Source organism: Sorex araneus, chromosome 6 (genome assembly GCF_027595985.1).
Source record: "Sorex araneus isolate mSorAra2 chromosome 6, mSorAra2.pri, whole genome shotgun sequence".
NCBI lineage: Eukaryota > Metazoa > Chordata > Mammalia > Eulipotyphla > Soricidae > Sorex > Sorex araneus.
In genome coordinates this window covers 1,260,434-1,274,077 of record NC_073307.1, presented here as the reverse complement: position 1 = coordinate 1,274,077, position 13,644 = coordinate 1,260,434, and the positions used below count along the sequence as shown (strand labels likewise).

Below are 13,644 nucleotides of genomic sequence, written 5' to 3'. Positions count from 1 at the left end.
CAGTGGTCAGGGCTGAGGCCAGGGTCAGGGCTGAGGCCAGAGGTCCGGGCTGAGGTCAGTGGTCAGGGCTGAGGCCAGGGTCAGGGCTGAGGCCAGCGGTCAGGGCTAAGGCCAGCGGTCAGGGCTGAGGCCAGGGTCAGGGCTGAGGCCAGGGTCAGGGCTGAGGCCAGCGGTCAGGCAGGCCTGGGGGGAGCCAGCTTGTGCAGAGCGCGAGTGCTGAGCACCTCGGGAGCTCCGCAGGCAGTGCTCGGGGCAGGGCTGGCGTGTGGGATTATGTTCAGGGACCGAGCCTGCAGTGCGGAGGTGCTTCCTGCCGCTTCCCCCGGCCGCCCGAGGGCCGAGCCCGCGACCCCCAGGTCTCCTGATCTCGGTCCCGCGCTCGGCCTCCGTGGGCAGGCACCCCCGCGTGTTCCTGGACGGTGCTCTCGCGAGCTGTCCTCAGGAGCCCGGGCTGGAGCCACGCTTGTCCCACAGGCGGAGGGGAGGGCGTGGAGTCGGGGCCAGGAGGCGAGCGGCTGCCTGGGCGAGGGCCAGACACTCACTGCCCGATGCCGCCTGCAGGGCCGAGGAAACAGTTTCCCGGGTCTGGTCCTGGCAGCAGTGGGAGACCCCCGGGGCCTCAGCCGCCGCCTCCCTCCTCCCTCCGGTGGCCCTACCGCCCCTGTGCCTCCACGCTCCAGGCTGTCGGCCGCGGTGCGTCCCGCTCACCCATGCTCACGCTGTGGCCCTTGACCCCGTGACCAGGGCCTCGGGGGAGGAAGCACGTCCGCGGCCGCCGTGGCGGGACTTGGGGTCTGCGGGGAGCGGGCCCCCTCGCCCTCTGCATCCCGGGCTGAGTGTCTCGGGGGGCCGGAGCTGGGGGGCTCCGGGGCTGTGGGACGCAGTGAGGGCTCGGCCGCAGGCCCCCCTCCCGCCCTCCCCACGGCGCCCTGCACCCAGGGGTGCCGAGGCTGCTCCCGCACGGCCGGGTACCGGGCCCGACCTGCCTCCCCCCTCCAGCCGCAGTGTTGAAGTACGAGAACAACGTCATGAACATCCGGCAGTTCAACTGCTCGCCGCACCCCTACTGGCTGCCCAACTTCATGGACGTCTTCACCTGGTCCCTGCCCTTCGTCGGGGAGAAAGGTGCGTGGCTGGGATCGGGGGTGCTCTCGCGGCAGGCGTGGAGGCGGGACTGGAGCCCGGGGGCCGCCGGGACACCCTGCGCCCGGCCAGCGGTTCACGGCCCCCGCGGGCACCAGCTGGCAGGCCCCGTACCGCCCCGGCGCCCAGGAGGCGCCCTGTCCCTCGGCCCTGTCCCTGCCGCCCGTCCTTTGCACAAACTCCCTGTGAGTGGTAGAAGAGCCGCTTCCTCCCGCCCGGTGATGTCACAGAGCCCAGCGGCACTTGGCGGAACCCGGGGCAGGACGTCCCGCTGGGTGCCCTAAGGTGGGGTAGTCGGCAGTGCGGTCACTCTGCTCGCCGGCCTCTGTTTGGGAGCACTGGCCGTTCCTTCCCGCTCGCCTTCCTTCCCCTAAGGGAGCACTCGCACCCAGTACCGAGACACGTCACGCCCCTGTTTCTGTATCCCCCTTCAGTACTCTTCCTTGCCTGGTGGTGACGTGACCGGGATGGTGCAAGCGCAGGCCCAGCCCAGCCGCGCCCCCCACACCCCGTGGCCAGCCCCCCGCCCTCGCCTCTCACAGGCCACCCCCCAGGTGGCCGAGGGGGGAGCATTGCGGGCTGGTCCCTAACTCGAGACTCTCCTCAGTGACCGAGATGCTGGTGAACGTCCTCAACATCTGCTCGGACGACGAGCTGGGGTCGGAGGAGGACGGCTTTGACGGTAAGGGCTGGGTCCAGGGCTGGTTCTGGGGCTGGTTCCGGGGCTGGGTCCAGGGCTGGTTCTGGGGCTGGTTCTGGGGCTGGTTCCGGGGCTGGTTCCAGGGCTGGTTCCAGGGCTGGTTCCGGGGCTGGTTCTGGGGCGTCGGCTGGGCCCAGGCGTCTCCGAGGTGCGGCTCTGTGGCGACCCTGCCCTGAGGGGTGCTGTGCTCTGTCCCTCGGCCTCCTCCTTCAGCCTTGCCCACGTGCCAGGGGCCGTGCCAGGGGCCGTGGGGGTCCTCCTTCCCCACACGGCTCGGCCCCTCCCCGGGCTGTGGCTTTCGCTCTCGGTGGGGGGCTGAGCTCTGGGCCTCGCCTCGGGGCGGGCACACGGGCGCCTCCTTCCCCGCCCGGAGCAGCCCTGCAGGGCCCCAGCGCGTCCCCCAGAGAGCACCTTGTCCAGGAGGGACACGGGTGGTGAGGCTGGAGCGGGGCCTTGAGCCCGCGGAGAGTGTGGGGTGGCCCCACCCCAGCCCCTGCTGGCTCCCCCTCGGGGACACCCCCGGCAGGCCCTGGCGAGCTCGGCCAGGAAGGGTGGCGCCGGGAGCCAGGGGCCGGGCAGGTCCCAGCGGGGGGAGGCCTTGGCGAGGGCCTGGCTGGCTCCTGCTCCGGTGCTCCTTGGCGTAAGCGTTTCCGCATCTCAGGCGGAGGCCGCCAGCCACACTCGGCGTCTGTGCCCTGCAGCCGCTGTTGGAGGGCCTGGTGCCACCGCGGGTGTTTCCGGGGCGAGACGCTGGCCAGTGCAGGGGCCAGCAGGGGCCGCTTCCCTCTGGACAGGGGCCCCGCTGCCCAGGCTGGATGCCGGGGGCCTGGGGTGACGTTTTCCTCCCTGGAGGCATTTCTCCCGACCCCGCTGGTCCCAGTGCTGAGGCCGCCCCTTCCCAGCCACTGGGGCCACGTGCCCCTGCCCCACACGCCCGCCCCACGCTCTGGCACACGCCTGCAGTCGTGATCCTGATCACTCGGGAGCTTTCGGACACCGAGTCGCGCGGCCTCGGGTATTTACTTCAGTTTCGTTCATTTAAACTTCTCGGCTCTCGCCTCGCGTGCGTGAGACCCCGGGCTGGGTCCCGGCTCCTCCTGGCCCCTGGGCAGAGCCGGGTGCCTCCCTGGCCACGAGGACCTGGGGAACGTGGACCCCCGAGCCTTCCACAGCCGTGATAGGGCGCTGCAAAGCAGGATTCGGAGTTGACTGTAACTCCCTGGAGCGAAGGGGCCGGCACGAGCCCGGCCCCAGGGGAGCGGCTCTGAACCCCGCCAGGTGTCGGGACGGCCTTGCTCGTGGCATGAGTTGGACGAGGCTGCAGGGAAGTTGCTGGACGCTGATGTGCTGAGCAGGGTCATCCTCACGAGTGGCCTCGGGGGGCCGTCACCCCGCCTTGCCCGGGGCTGGCAGCCAGCGCCAGGCTTGATCGGGCCCGTCCTGCAGGTCAGCCTGTGGTGTTGGGTGCGGGGCTGTGACTGCAAGTGATGTCCTGACGTGTGGTCACCTCCGGCCCCTCCCCGACCTGCGAGCGGGATTGGACAGCTCGCGTCTTCCCGCCGGCCGCGTGGGGGCTTCCTGGTGCGGGAGGGGGACAGTGTCCCCTGGCCCTGGCCGGAGAGGGTCTCTGCCGCCGGGGGCACGAGGAGCGGTGGCCAGTCCCTGTGTGCGCCAGAGCACGCCTGACGCCCGCTCTGTTTGCAGGGGCGACGGCCGCAGCCCGGAAGGAGGTGATCAGGAACAAGATCCGGGCCATCGGCAAGATGGCCAGGGTGTTCTCCGTGCTCAGGTGAGCGTCCGCCCCGCCCCGCGGGGCCCCCTCTGCCGTCCCCTCGGCGTCTGGTGGTGGGGTGTTGGGACTCACTCGCGGGACAGAGCCCTTCAGAGGCACGGCTGTCCCCGGGGGCCGAGGGCACCCTGGAAGCCTTTGGGGGGAGCTCGCGGCCGGTCCCCCAGCGGGCCCGGGTAGCAGGGCCCTCGCGCTGGGCCTCGGGAGACGGCCTGGAGACTTCCACATCGTAGGAGCCTCAGAAACAGAGTCGCAGGCCCCTGGCACCAGCTACTTTTTGAACTTTGTTTTTTAAACGCTGGCACCAGGACCGACGGCGGGTCAGGGCACGATTCCGGCCCGCACCCCGCTTGCCGCCCAGGTCTCTCCCTGCCTGCCCCCGCGGGCCCGGCCCTGCCCCTGCGCACTCTCCCCGGGACTCTTTCTTAACTCAGCCCGGGCCGGTGTTACTCCTGAGCGTGCGTCTGGGAAGCAGCTACCTCCTTGGGGGGTGTCGACTCCCTGAACCTGGTTGTCGAGTCTTGGGCAGTACCCAGTGACCCGTCCCTCTGCAGAACTGCCGCTGCTGTGGGGGCGTGTCTGCCCGCGGGGGTGGCCGACTCCGGCTGGCCTCTTGGGGAGCGTCCACCATCAGAGTCCCAGGGCCCTTCTCACACTGCCCCGAGTCTCCCCGGCCGCCTGGCTCAGCTGAGAGTGACCGGGAAGGAGGCAGGACCACGGCCTCCAGCCACCCCCGTCCCAGTGGTCCCGGCTGGACAGCGCCCTGAGTTCTGGGTGACCCGAGCCTGGCAGAGATGTGTCATGAGACTCCCGGAGGAGCGGGAGGGGACCCCGAGGCTGGGAGGGGGCGCCCTCCACTGTCCGGGGACCCCAGGCCCGAGGACGCGGTGCCCTGACCTCCGGCCTCTCTGAGTGTGGGCTGTGGCACGAGGGAAGAGCTGAGACTGGACCGTCCAGTTGCTGCGTTTCAAAGCCCACCGCCGCCTCAGGGCCTCCTGCCCCACTGGAAGATGCGTCGGAAAGACGGGAAGCAGGAGGTCAGGGGTCGCGCTTGGGGGCCCCGTGGCCGTGGCAGCGTCAGGAGGACGCGGGGGCGTCTGCTCTCCTGGGATCGGGTCTGGCTGGACACTGCACGGAAGGAATCCAGGGGCTGTGAGTGACCGGACGTTAGAAGGTTCCGGAGCAGGTCCTGGGGACCGAGAGCAGGACTCGGTTCTGGATGGGCAGCAAGAGCCCACGCCCCACCCAGCCGGGGCCAGGAGGAGCCGAGCAGAGCGTCCCGCACACCCAGCCACGTCGCGAGGACGGAGGGAAGCAGAGAGCAGCGAGGCAGCATGCGTGGGCATGGCTGGTGTCCAGTCCCGCCAGCGTCCAGCCCTCGTCAGCGTCCAGCCCTTGCCAGCGTCCGGCCCCTGCCAGTGTCTGGCCCCTGCCAGCGTCCAGCCCCCGCCAGGGTCCAGCCCTCGCCAGCGTCCAGCCCTCGCCAATGTCCAGCCCCCACCGGCGCCCGTCCCCGCCCGTGTGGGGGCACCGAGGCCCCAGGCCCCCTCGCCCTCGGCCGTCCCGACTAGCCCGTGGGAGGCGGGCTGCCGTGTCCCCCGCCCTGCGCCCGCGCCACTGAGCGTCTCGCCCTGCAGGGAGGAGAGCGAGAGCGTGCTGACGCTGAAGGGGCTGACGCCCACGGGGATGCTCCCCAGCGGGGTGCTGTCCGGAGGAAAGCAGACCCTGCAGAGCGGTAAGAGCGGGGGCGGGACCCCCACGCGCCCCTGGAGCCCCCCCCCCCACTCAGGCCACACTCGGCCCCTAGTTCCCGGCAGCGGCGGGGGGGGGGGACGCCCTCCAAGGGTGGCGGCAGCTCGAGCCTGGCCCCTCCCGCCCCGCCCACGCGGGGGCACAGACTCCGCAGCTCTGCTCGCCCGAGCCAGGTGCAGGGAGCGGAAGGGGCCACACGGGAGCCTCCCGAGCACTCCCGGGGGCCGGGAGCACCTGTGCCTCCGCGGGCGCCGGGTCACGCGGGATCCTGTGGATCCACAGAAACACAGACACGGGGCCCCTCGGGCACTTGAGACACGCGTGACGGACGTGGCAGAGAAGCCCCAGGCTCCCCCGTCCCTGTGGCCTCAGCAGCTGTCCGGGCTGGTGGTGCCCAGAGCACAGTGCTCACCCGACCCTGCCCCCTGCCCCTTGGGAGCTCTGGTGCTGCTGCTACCCCAGGCCTGAGCACGGCTGTGCCCCCGGGACACTGTCGGACTCGCCTCCCCGTCCCCCCACCCCGACTGTCCCCCCGGCCGCCCCTCTGGCCCTGTCACTCGGGTAGACTCACACACGGCCCCGGCCCCCCAGGGCCGCACGGTGCCTGCCCTGCCCCCCCACGGAGTCCCCCCCCCCCACGCCTCTGGCCTTGCCCAGGGGGCAGAGACTGTCAGGAAAGGTAAGAAAGGACCCGGGGCCACTGCCTGTAGCTGCCGCCCCCCACGACCCGGGGACGCTCATCCCGCCCCTCCCCTGCCGACGTGCTGTCCCGAGCCCCCTCGCACGCGACACCCCGCCTCCGAGCTCGCACTCGGCTCCTGAACTCCAGCTGTCCGAGTCCCTCCGCTCCGCGCCTTTCCTTCCTGGACCTTCACCCACATTTTGGCCTTGGTTGTTCAGTTTCTTCCCTTTTTGAGTTTCCTCCTCTCTTTTTTACTCATTGGTTCGTGTTCCTGTTTTGTCACACGTACGACCCAGACACACGTAGAAGCACGACGGCAGCCTCAGGCGTCACGTGCACACGCACCCTCGCCCCCCCCACACACGTGACTCAGCTTCCCGTGGCGTGGCCGCCCCTCTCGTGGAGGACACGGGAAGCAGACCCCAGGCCACTGTCCGGGTGGGCGGCCACGGGGCTTCAGAAAGCGCCCGGCACAGGTGGTGCTCGCTCTGAGTGACGAGTGCGAGTCCACATACGGCAGCGTCCAGATGTCAAACATCCCAGAGTCCCAGCAGTCTCGCATCTGGCTGAGAACTGGGCCAATAGCAAGTGGCCCTGGCCCGGGCGCCCGGCCTGCAGGAGCGAGCGGGCAGCTGCCTGCCCGCAGTCTGTCTTCACCTGTCCCCCGAAAAGTGGTTTTAAATGGGGTTTCCCGGCAAGAGCAAGCCGGGACCACCCCGCCCGCCCCAGGGAGTGAGCCCAGTGGCAGCGCCCCCCAGGGGCCTTCGCCAGTGCCTGCTGCCCAGCAGGGCGGGACTTCCCGCCCTCACTGTCGAATCAGACGCAGGCCCGGCCCCGCCCCGCCCGGGTGAAGGAGCCTTCGGGGTCCCTGAGGGAGCGCCCCCTCGGCAGGGGCCCCGCCAGGCCACGCGCCATTTCGGTCGCGTCTCTGCGGCGGTCACTCTGTTACCCGTGCCCCGGGCCGGCCCCGCCAGGAACACTGCCGCGTACTGCCCCCCACCCGGTTTGTTCTTAGCGTTAAGGACCCTCTGCTCATTCTCTCATTCATTTTGCACCCCCTTTCTCTCTTCAGCTACTGTTGAGGCTATTGAGGCAGACGAAGGTAATTGGCCAGCGTCCTTTCTGTTGTGTGCAACAGACAAGGGCCCTGCCGCCTGTATTCTTGCTCTCCTCTCTCCTCTCTCTCTCTCCTTTTCCTTCTCTTTTTTTATTTTATTTTATTTTTTTGCTGTAGCTTGTACAGAGTGTGTGGGTGTTGGGCTAACAGTTGTGGCTCAGTATTAACCAAATGTTCTTGCTTTAAAGGGGAAAATGTCCTTTTACGGCTGGTCGGTTTGGTGGTTTTTTTTCTCTCAAAGCTACGCTTGGCTTGGTCTGTGACGAGTCCAGTCTGACCAAGGCTAAACCTTTATTCCGAACCGTGTGGGGTGGGGTCTGTGGCGGCTGTTTGGACAGTTTGTGAGAAAGCAGTACTCCCCGGCCCGCGCAGCGGCAGGAGAAAGGAGCGAGTGAGCGAGTCTCCGGTCCCCGGAAGCCCTTGGCCCTAGTTCCCCTGGACTTTGCTTCTCTGGAAAACCCTCGCCCGGGGGAGACGCTGGCGAGGCCCGTGCTGCCGTCGTGCCCTTAGTCGTGCGGCAGCCGGGCATCAGGGTCTAAGACGCCCGTGTCGTGGACGTGGCTGGGGCCACCGGTCAGTGCCTGTGAGTGATTTCTCCCAGTGTTGCCGCACACGGCAGGTTTGCCCGCACCCCCGGGCCAGCGCAGGGATGGCAGCGCCAGGCACGACCCCCTCCCTCCCTCCAGAAATTTGGAAGAGAATGATGACTCGAAGTTCCCCTTTAAAACAAAATTCTCCAGTTGTATTTTGTTCTTGCAAGGCAATGTTTCACTTTTCCCAAAATTGGTTGCCTGGCCCCAGCGTTCCGGGACCTGTGGACTCTCCATTTGTACCCGATTCGGTGCTCGCAGGGAACAGTGGCGCTGTAAGAGAAAATACAACTGCTCCCTAAATAGCAGCGCGCCGCCTGCTATTTACGTGGACCCTCCCCCTCCCGGCAAGTCCTAACCTGCAGTGTGCATTCTCGTCGGTAGTTTGGCTGTCGTGTGGTTTCTGTGACTGTCTTGTGTCGACACCTCACCCCTAACCCCCGTCTGACCAGCCGCTAGAACCCAGGGCTGCTTCCGTCTCCGCAGGGGCGCAGGGGGCCGGGGGAGCCCCCCCCCCCCCGTGGCGCCATGCTAACGGGGTCTTTGAGCCGGCGCCCGCTGTTGGTGCTGACCGCAGGGCTCCCGCTTCTGCCGTCTCGCCACTGAGCGCACGCCGGGCGCTTGTGTGTGTCTCGGAGGAGGAGCGGCGTCCATGCCGAGTAGCCAGACGCGCGGGGCCCAGTGCCCGCGACACGCGGTTCCCCCCAGCCCCGGGCCTGGCGTCCACAGCTGCCCCTCACACCACAGCTCTTACCGTCTCGCAGTTGGTTGCTCGCATAAAGGAGAACTCGGGAGCTTCGCCCTGGGCCTCGGTTTCCCCCTGCGGCGTGCGGGGCAGCTGTGGGGTGGGGCCACCCCCTTGGCAGGCCCCCTCCTGCCAGTCCCCCACCCCCAGACAAGTCCCCTGTGACGACAGTTCCACAGACCTGCCCTGGGCGGGCCTTGGAGTGTCCCCGCCCTGCTGGCCGGCCAGCCCGTCCAGGGGGCTGAGCATTGGCGACGGGCTAGATTCCCTCCCCGGTGGCGTCAGCCCCGGGACGCTCGGCGGTGCCATGACCAGCCCAGAGCAGGCCTGTCGGCCCTGAGATACTTTCACGGTGCCCGGCGCCCCTGTCGGTTGAGTTCGCTGCTGGGGACAGGGGCACGGCAGGCGGCAGCGGAGCGGACTGCCCACCGCCGGCGGGAGTGCGAGTGGCCTGGGCGGCGTCCCCCTCCCCGTGGCCCCCGAGGCAGGGTGGACGCACGAGCGTGTCGGTCCTTCCCGGGCGCCCTGTTAGCCGAGTTCCCAGGCAGTGTCGGGGCCGCGGCCGCTGGCTGTGCCCGGTCACTTCCTCCCGTGCCGGCGTCTGCGGCGAGGCCGACGCGGCCCTTCCTGGCCGAGCAGCGGTTGGAAGGTGAGCGTTTCCGGCCGTGGGGAGGGCCCTGGGGCTCCTGCCCGCTGCCGCTGGACGGTGTGGACGCGCACGCGGGAACGCGGGAACAGTATCCGCCCCGGAAGAGGACAGTTGGGTTGGCAGGAGGCGCTGGCCCGGAGTGGTAAGGAGTGTCGTGCTGTGTCCAGGCCGTGGCCGCACTCGCCCGCCCGCCCGCCCGCCCCGGGCCCGCCTGACCGTGTCTCCTCTCATGCCCCTGTCTAGCCATCAAGGGATTCTCACCCCAGCACAAGATCACGAGCTTCGAGGAGGCCAAGGGCCTGGACCGCATCAACGAGCGGATGCCGCCGCGCCGGGACGCACTGCCCGCGGACGCCAACCTCAACTCCATCAACAAGGCGCTGGCCTCGGAGGCCAACGGCACGGACAGCAACGGCAGCAACGTGCAGTGACCGGCTCTCGCCCGGCGGCGGCGGCGGGCGCGGGCAGGACGCGGATTCCGTTTACACTAGCAGGAGAGGGAGAGACGATGAACTATATTTTGGTGGGGGGTGATTAAACGCCTCTTTGGGGGACGCCTTTTAGATGCTTGGGGGGAGCTGTTTCGCAGGGCTGCGGCGGGCCTGTCCTGCGGGGGGCGTGCACAGGGTTCCTGCTGCGTGGGGCGCGGAGGGAGGTTCAGGAAAGGCCTTTTCTTACGTTACTGGACACGGAAGCTGTCTGATTTCTTACTCTATTGTCCGTTTACAGTCGCAGCACTAAAAGTGGATGACATCAAACATTTTTAACAAAACGATGTACAAACTAAATAAGGACTATTTATTGATAATGTTTTGCTACTCCTGTCAGACAATGGCTATAAAGTGAATTAGGCAGTCTTAAAAAAACAAAAAACAGAAAACAGAAAAAAAAAAAAGAATGTTGCAAATTTGTTAAAATGCCAAAAAAGGAGAGTTTGATTTTGTGCAGATGACGCTTACCTCAGGTCCCTTTAGCGTCTGTGAAAGCCCTTCTTTCCACAGAAGACTCGCTCATTTGGCAATGACTTTTTTTCCTTTAAGTTTAAAAACTGGAATAATTACATTTATCTTAATTTTTTTTTTTTTTTTGCTGTTTATATTTAGGGGTTTTGTTGATAAATCAAGTCTTGGTTGTGGCTTGCTGAATTAAATATTTATGAGTGGTGCAATTTTAAGTATAGTGAACAAGACACCATATTAAGTACAGTGATAAAGCATCTATATTCTGTAAAAAAAAAAAAAATCTGCCTATGCATGTTTTTTAAGAAAAAAAAAATGGCTCTATCGGCCTGTCTGGACTGTGACGCGCTTCGTGGTCTGACGTGTACGGGAATGTGCGTATACCGGCCGACTTTATATTCTCCAAAATGCTTCATGCCTTTGAAATTTTGTAATCAAAAAGCTTTGAAAAAATCTAAAGGGGAGAGTATTCTTAAAAGTTTTTAACATAAGCTTGTCAGTGCACATATAGATGGTAGCATGTTTAGCGAACCTCGTGAAATTTAAATAAGTTTGTAGTTACATGTGAAACTCTAAATGCATGGTAACTGTTAATGCCATAATGGTTTCGCTATTTTGTTCTGTTCTGTCACGTGCCACAGAATACGCCCCTCCCCCTCTTCCCTTTGTATATCAGTTACGGGTTACAACTGGTTCATTCTGAAAACAATCACCGAGTCCATCCATATTTTTTAACAATTGTATAAGTGCCCAGGTAATTCACTACAGCCTAAAGCCTTGCCTTTGTAATTTGACTCTGAAATGTTGGCGATCAAAGCATGCACTTGTAACAATGAAACAGACAAAGCATTTTCTATACTCCAATAAGACGTGCATGAACTTACAGAGCTCGGCCCCTTGTGAGTCTGGGAAGGGGCCGCCCCCAGCCCGCTGCCCCCTTCCGGGGGGGAACGTGGCGGGGACACGCGTCCCTGGCCCCGCCAGCGGGGACCCCGACCAGAAACCAGAGCATTCCTTTTTTTCCTCCTTCTTTTTCTTGAGAAACTCACCCACCCTCTCGTGACCGGCGTCTTGGCTGCCGGCGCCTCTGTGCAGGTGGGAGTGTCCAGACTCCCTCGGGGAGGCCGGGCCGGCAGCCAGGCGAGAGTCGTCCGTCACCCCTGGACGGGTCAGCGGGGACCCCCGCGCATTCAGCACCCCAGTCCCCTCGTCTCGGACTGTTCATTTCCAGTGCACTTTGCTTCATGTGATAAAATATGCCTGTTCTATTAAATGCTAAGACCCTGACGGTCAGTGGCAGCGTGTGCCGGAACAGAGGTTCCAGATATATTCTCTGACAAAGACCACCCCAAATTCAGTGACTCCAAACATTGTTTTCCTGTGGATATTTTTCACCAAAAAAAAAAAAAATTTTTTTTTTTTGACTTCCAAGGAAAATCCTTTAGATGCGATTCAATAGAATGATTTCAAATACGGTAACTCTGGCGCGGAGGCGTTTGTTTTCTTTCTTAAACTGCAGAGAAAATATCCTGACGACAAAGACTTTCATTTTTTGGATTCCTTTCTTTTACAAATTGTGCTGAGGCAACTATGGCATAGAAATAAACATTTGACATTAAAAATAAGCAGTGCGTGTGCGTGTTGTAGCGTGATCTTTGGGGTCTGCGGTCTGCGAGGCGCCAGTAGGCTCCGGCCTCGGTTTCCCCCGCCGCCCTGCGGCCTCCCTCGGGGAGAGACGTGGAAGCTGAGTCCCGAGCCCCGGGTACACACAGGTGCCCACACGCGCGTGGACGCCCTCAGAGCCTCCTGCAGCTTCCCCGGGTCACTGCCCCCCTGCCCACACTCCAGGCCAGACTGTCCAGCCACAGGGATGGACACTGAGGCCAGGTCAGCACTGTCTTCTCGGGAGTCACCTCTTCTTCCCGTGTGCACTTGGGGGGTAGGCGGGGGGCTCCCTCTGGCCTGGACACACAGCGACGGCCCTCGCAGCGGGCAGTGGCCAGGGATGGCGGCAGGACTCGGCATGGGCAGTGTGGTGCCCCCCCCCCAACGCCCAGCCAGCAGGGAATAAACTGACGGCGTTCGTGTGTGGTGATGGGTCAGCCTGGTGCTGCCCACAGCCGCGGCCGACCCTGGATACCCGCGCTGACCCCGGACAAGCTTGTGCCCTCAGGCCCTGCTGGGCAGAGCTGAGGCTGGTGATGCCCTGCAGTGAGGCTGCTGTGCCCTGCTCAGGTTCCGGTGCTCAGGGGAGATTCCTTTTCTCCTGTGGGGAAGTTAATCGTCCCTCGAACTATTCGTTGTCCCAACACTCGGGGTGTGCTGCGTGTGCCGGGAGTCCGCTGGGCAGCGGAGCTGGTCGCCGGGCAACACGGAGCAGCCGGTTTCGTTTCGAAGGTGAGTGGCTTCCCGACAGCTTCTGCAGGCCCGTGGGTTCTCGAGAGAACGCAGGAGAAAAGGCAGCAGGGGCCTGAGCGTCTGCGTGGGGGCCCTGGTGGGTGGGGCCTGTGTCGTGCCGGCGTGCATGGCCCCCGCTCCTCGGGAGTCTGGGCGTCTGGAAGCCCCGTCCCGACCCCGCTGGCCCTCGCCGGGAGCTACGGGGCGTCGGGGGTGAGGGCCGGGAGCTCGGATGCGCCTCTCTGCACTGCCCCGAGCGGGAGACAGACGCGGCCCGAGGCTGGTGCTTAGCCCGGGACAGACGCTCCGCCCGCAACCTGGGGACATTCCAGGCTGTAGTCCCCCCTGGCCCTGCCTCCCCAGCCTGTCTCGCAGCTCCCGCCCAGCCCTGCTCCCCACGGGCCCGGCTCCTCAGGCGAGCCCTGGGGACTGTCCCCACAGAAGTCAGCTTGTCCTTTTCATCCGACCGTCACCTGAGTCGTCTTTTTCATCGCGTCCCCGTCATCCATCCGCCGTCAGACAAGCCGAGGTGTGGGGCAGGGCTCCTTGTGAACGTTCTGGATTCCCGACCGACTCCTAACCTAAGTGCTCGGCACGCACGGGCCGGATTGGCTGAGAGTGACCCTCCCAGTCCCGCAAACCGTCAGCTCAGGTTGGCCACAGCCTGGGGGGGCAGCAGAGGGTTTCTCGGGGGTGCCCGTCCTGCCTGCAGGGGGCCTGGGGAGCCGCTGAGTTACGCTCCGTCCCAAACAGCGTAGACCGAGGGGGCCGGGCCTGGGCTGCTGGACGCCGGGGTCCACGGCGCCACCCGCACAGCACGCAGGGGGCGTCGGCTATAAAGGTGCCCCCCACCAACACACTTGGCTGCACCCCTCCCCCACCCCGCCCTGTCCCCAGCTGGACGCGGAGCCCAGGCTGTGTCCGGGCCGGGACGGGGCTGTCCACTGAGTGGAGAGTGCACGCCGCCCGCGAGGGGACGTGGGGGAAGGGGCTTCCTGGGGAGCGCGGGCACCACAGCCCTTCCCGGGGACACGCAGGGGTGGCCCCGTGCCCTGGGGGCGCTGCTGGGCCCTGGCAGGTGAGGGCACGTGACCCGCGGGGCTGCGGGGTCCCCGTGTTTC

At 65.2% G+C, this 13,644-nt stretch overlaps 1 protein-coding gene across 2 annotated transcripts in view; it reads left to right on the top strand.

The window, feature by feature from the left end:
- PPP3CA (protein phosphatase 3 catalytic subunit alpha) overlaps nt 1–11,751 on the top strand; it is a 97,683-nt gene extending 85,932 nt beyond the window's left edge. The window contains exons 9-14 of one of the 2 annotated variants that reach the window (XM_055144142.1): nt 1,000–1,125; nt 1,751–1,825; nt 3,548–3,632; nt 5,270–5,367; nt 7,139–7,168; nt 9,411–11,751. In XM_055144142.1, coding sequence (XP_055000117.1) covers nt 1,000–1,125; nt 1,751–1,825; nt 3,548–3,632; nt 5,270–5,367; nt 7,139–7,168; nt 9,411–9,598 — 602 coding nt within the window. In that variant the 3' untranslated portion in view covers nt 9,599–11,751. The remainder of the gene's footprint in view (nt 1–999; nt 1,126–1,750; nt 1,826–3,547; nt 3,633–5,269; nt 5,368–7,138; nt 7,169–9,410) is intronic. The other variant, XM_055144143.1, reaches the window with a different exon arrangement.
- The last annotated feature ends 1,893 nt before the right edge of the window (nt 11,752–13,644 follow it).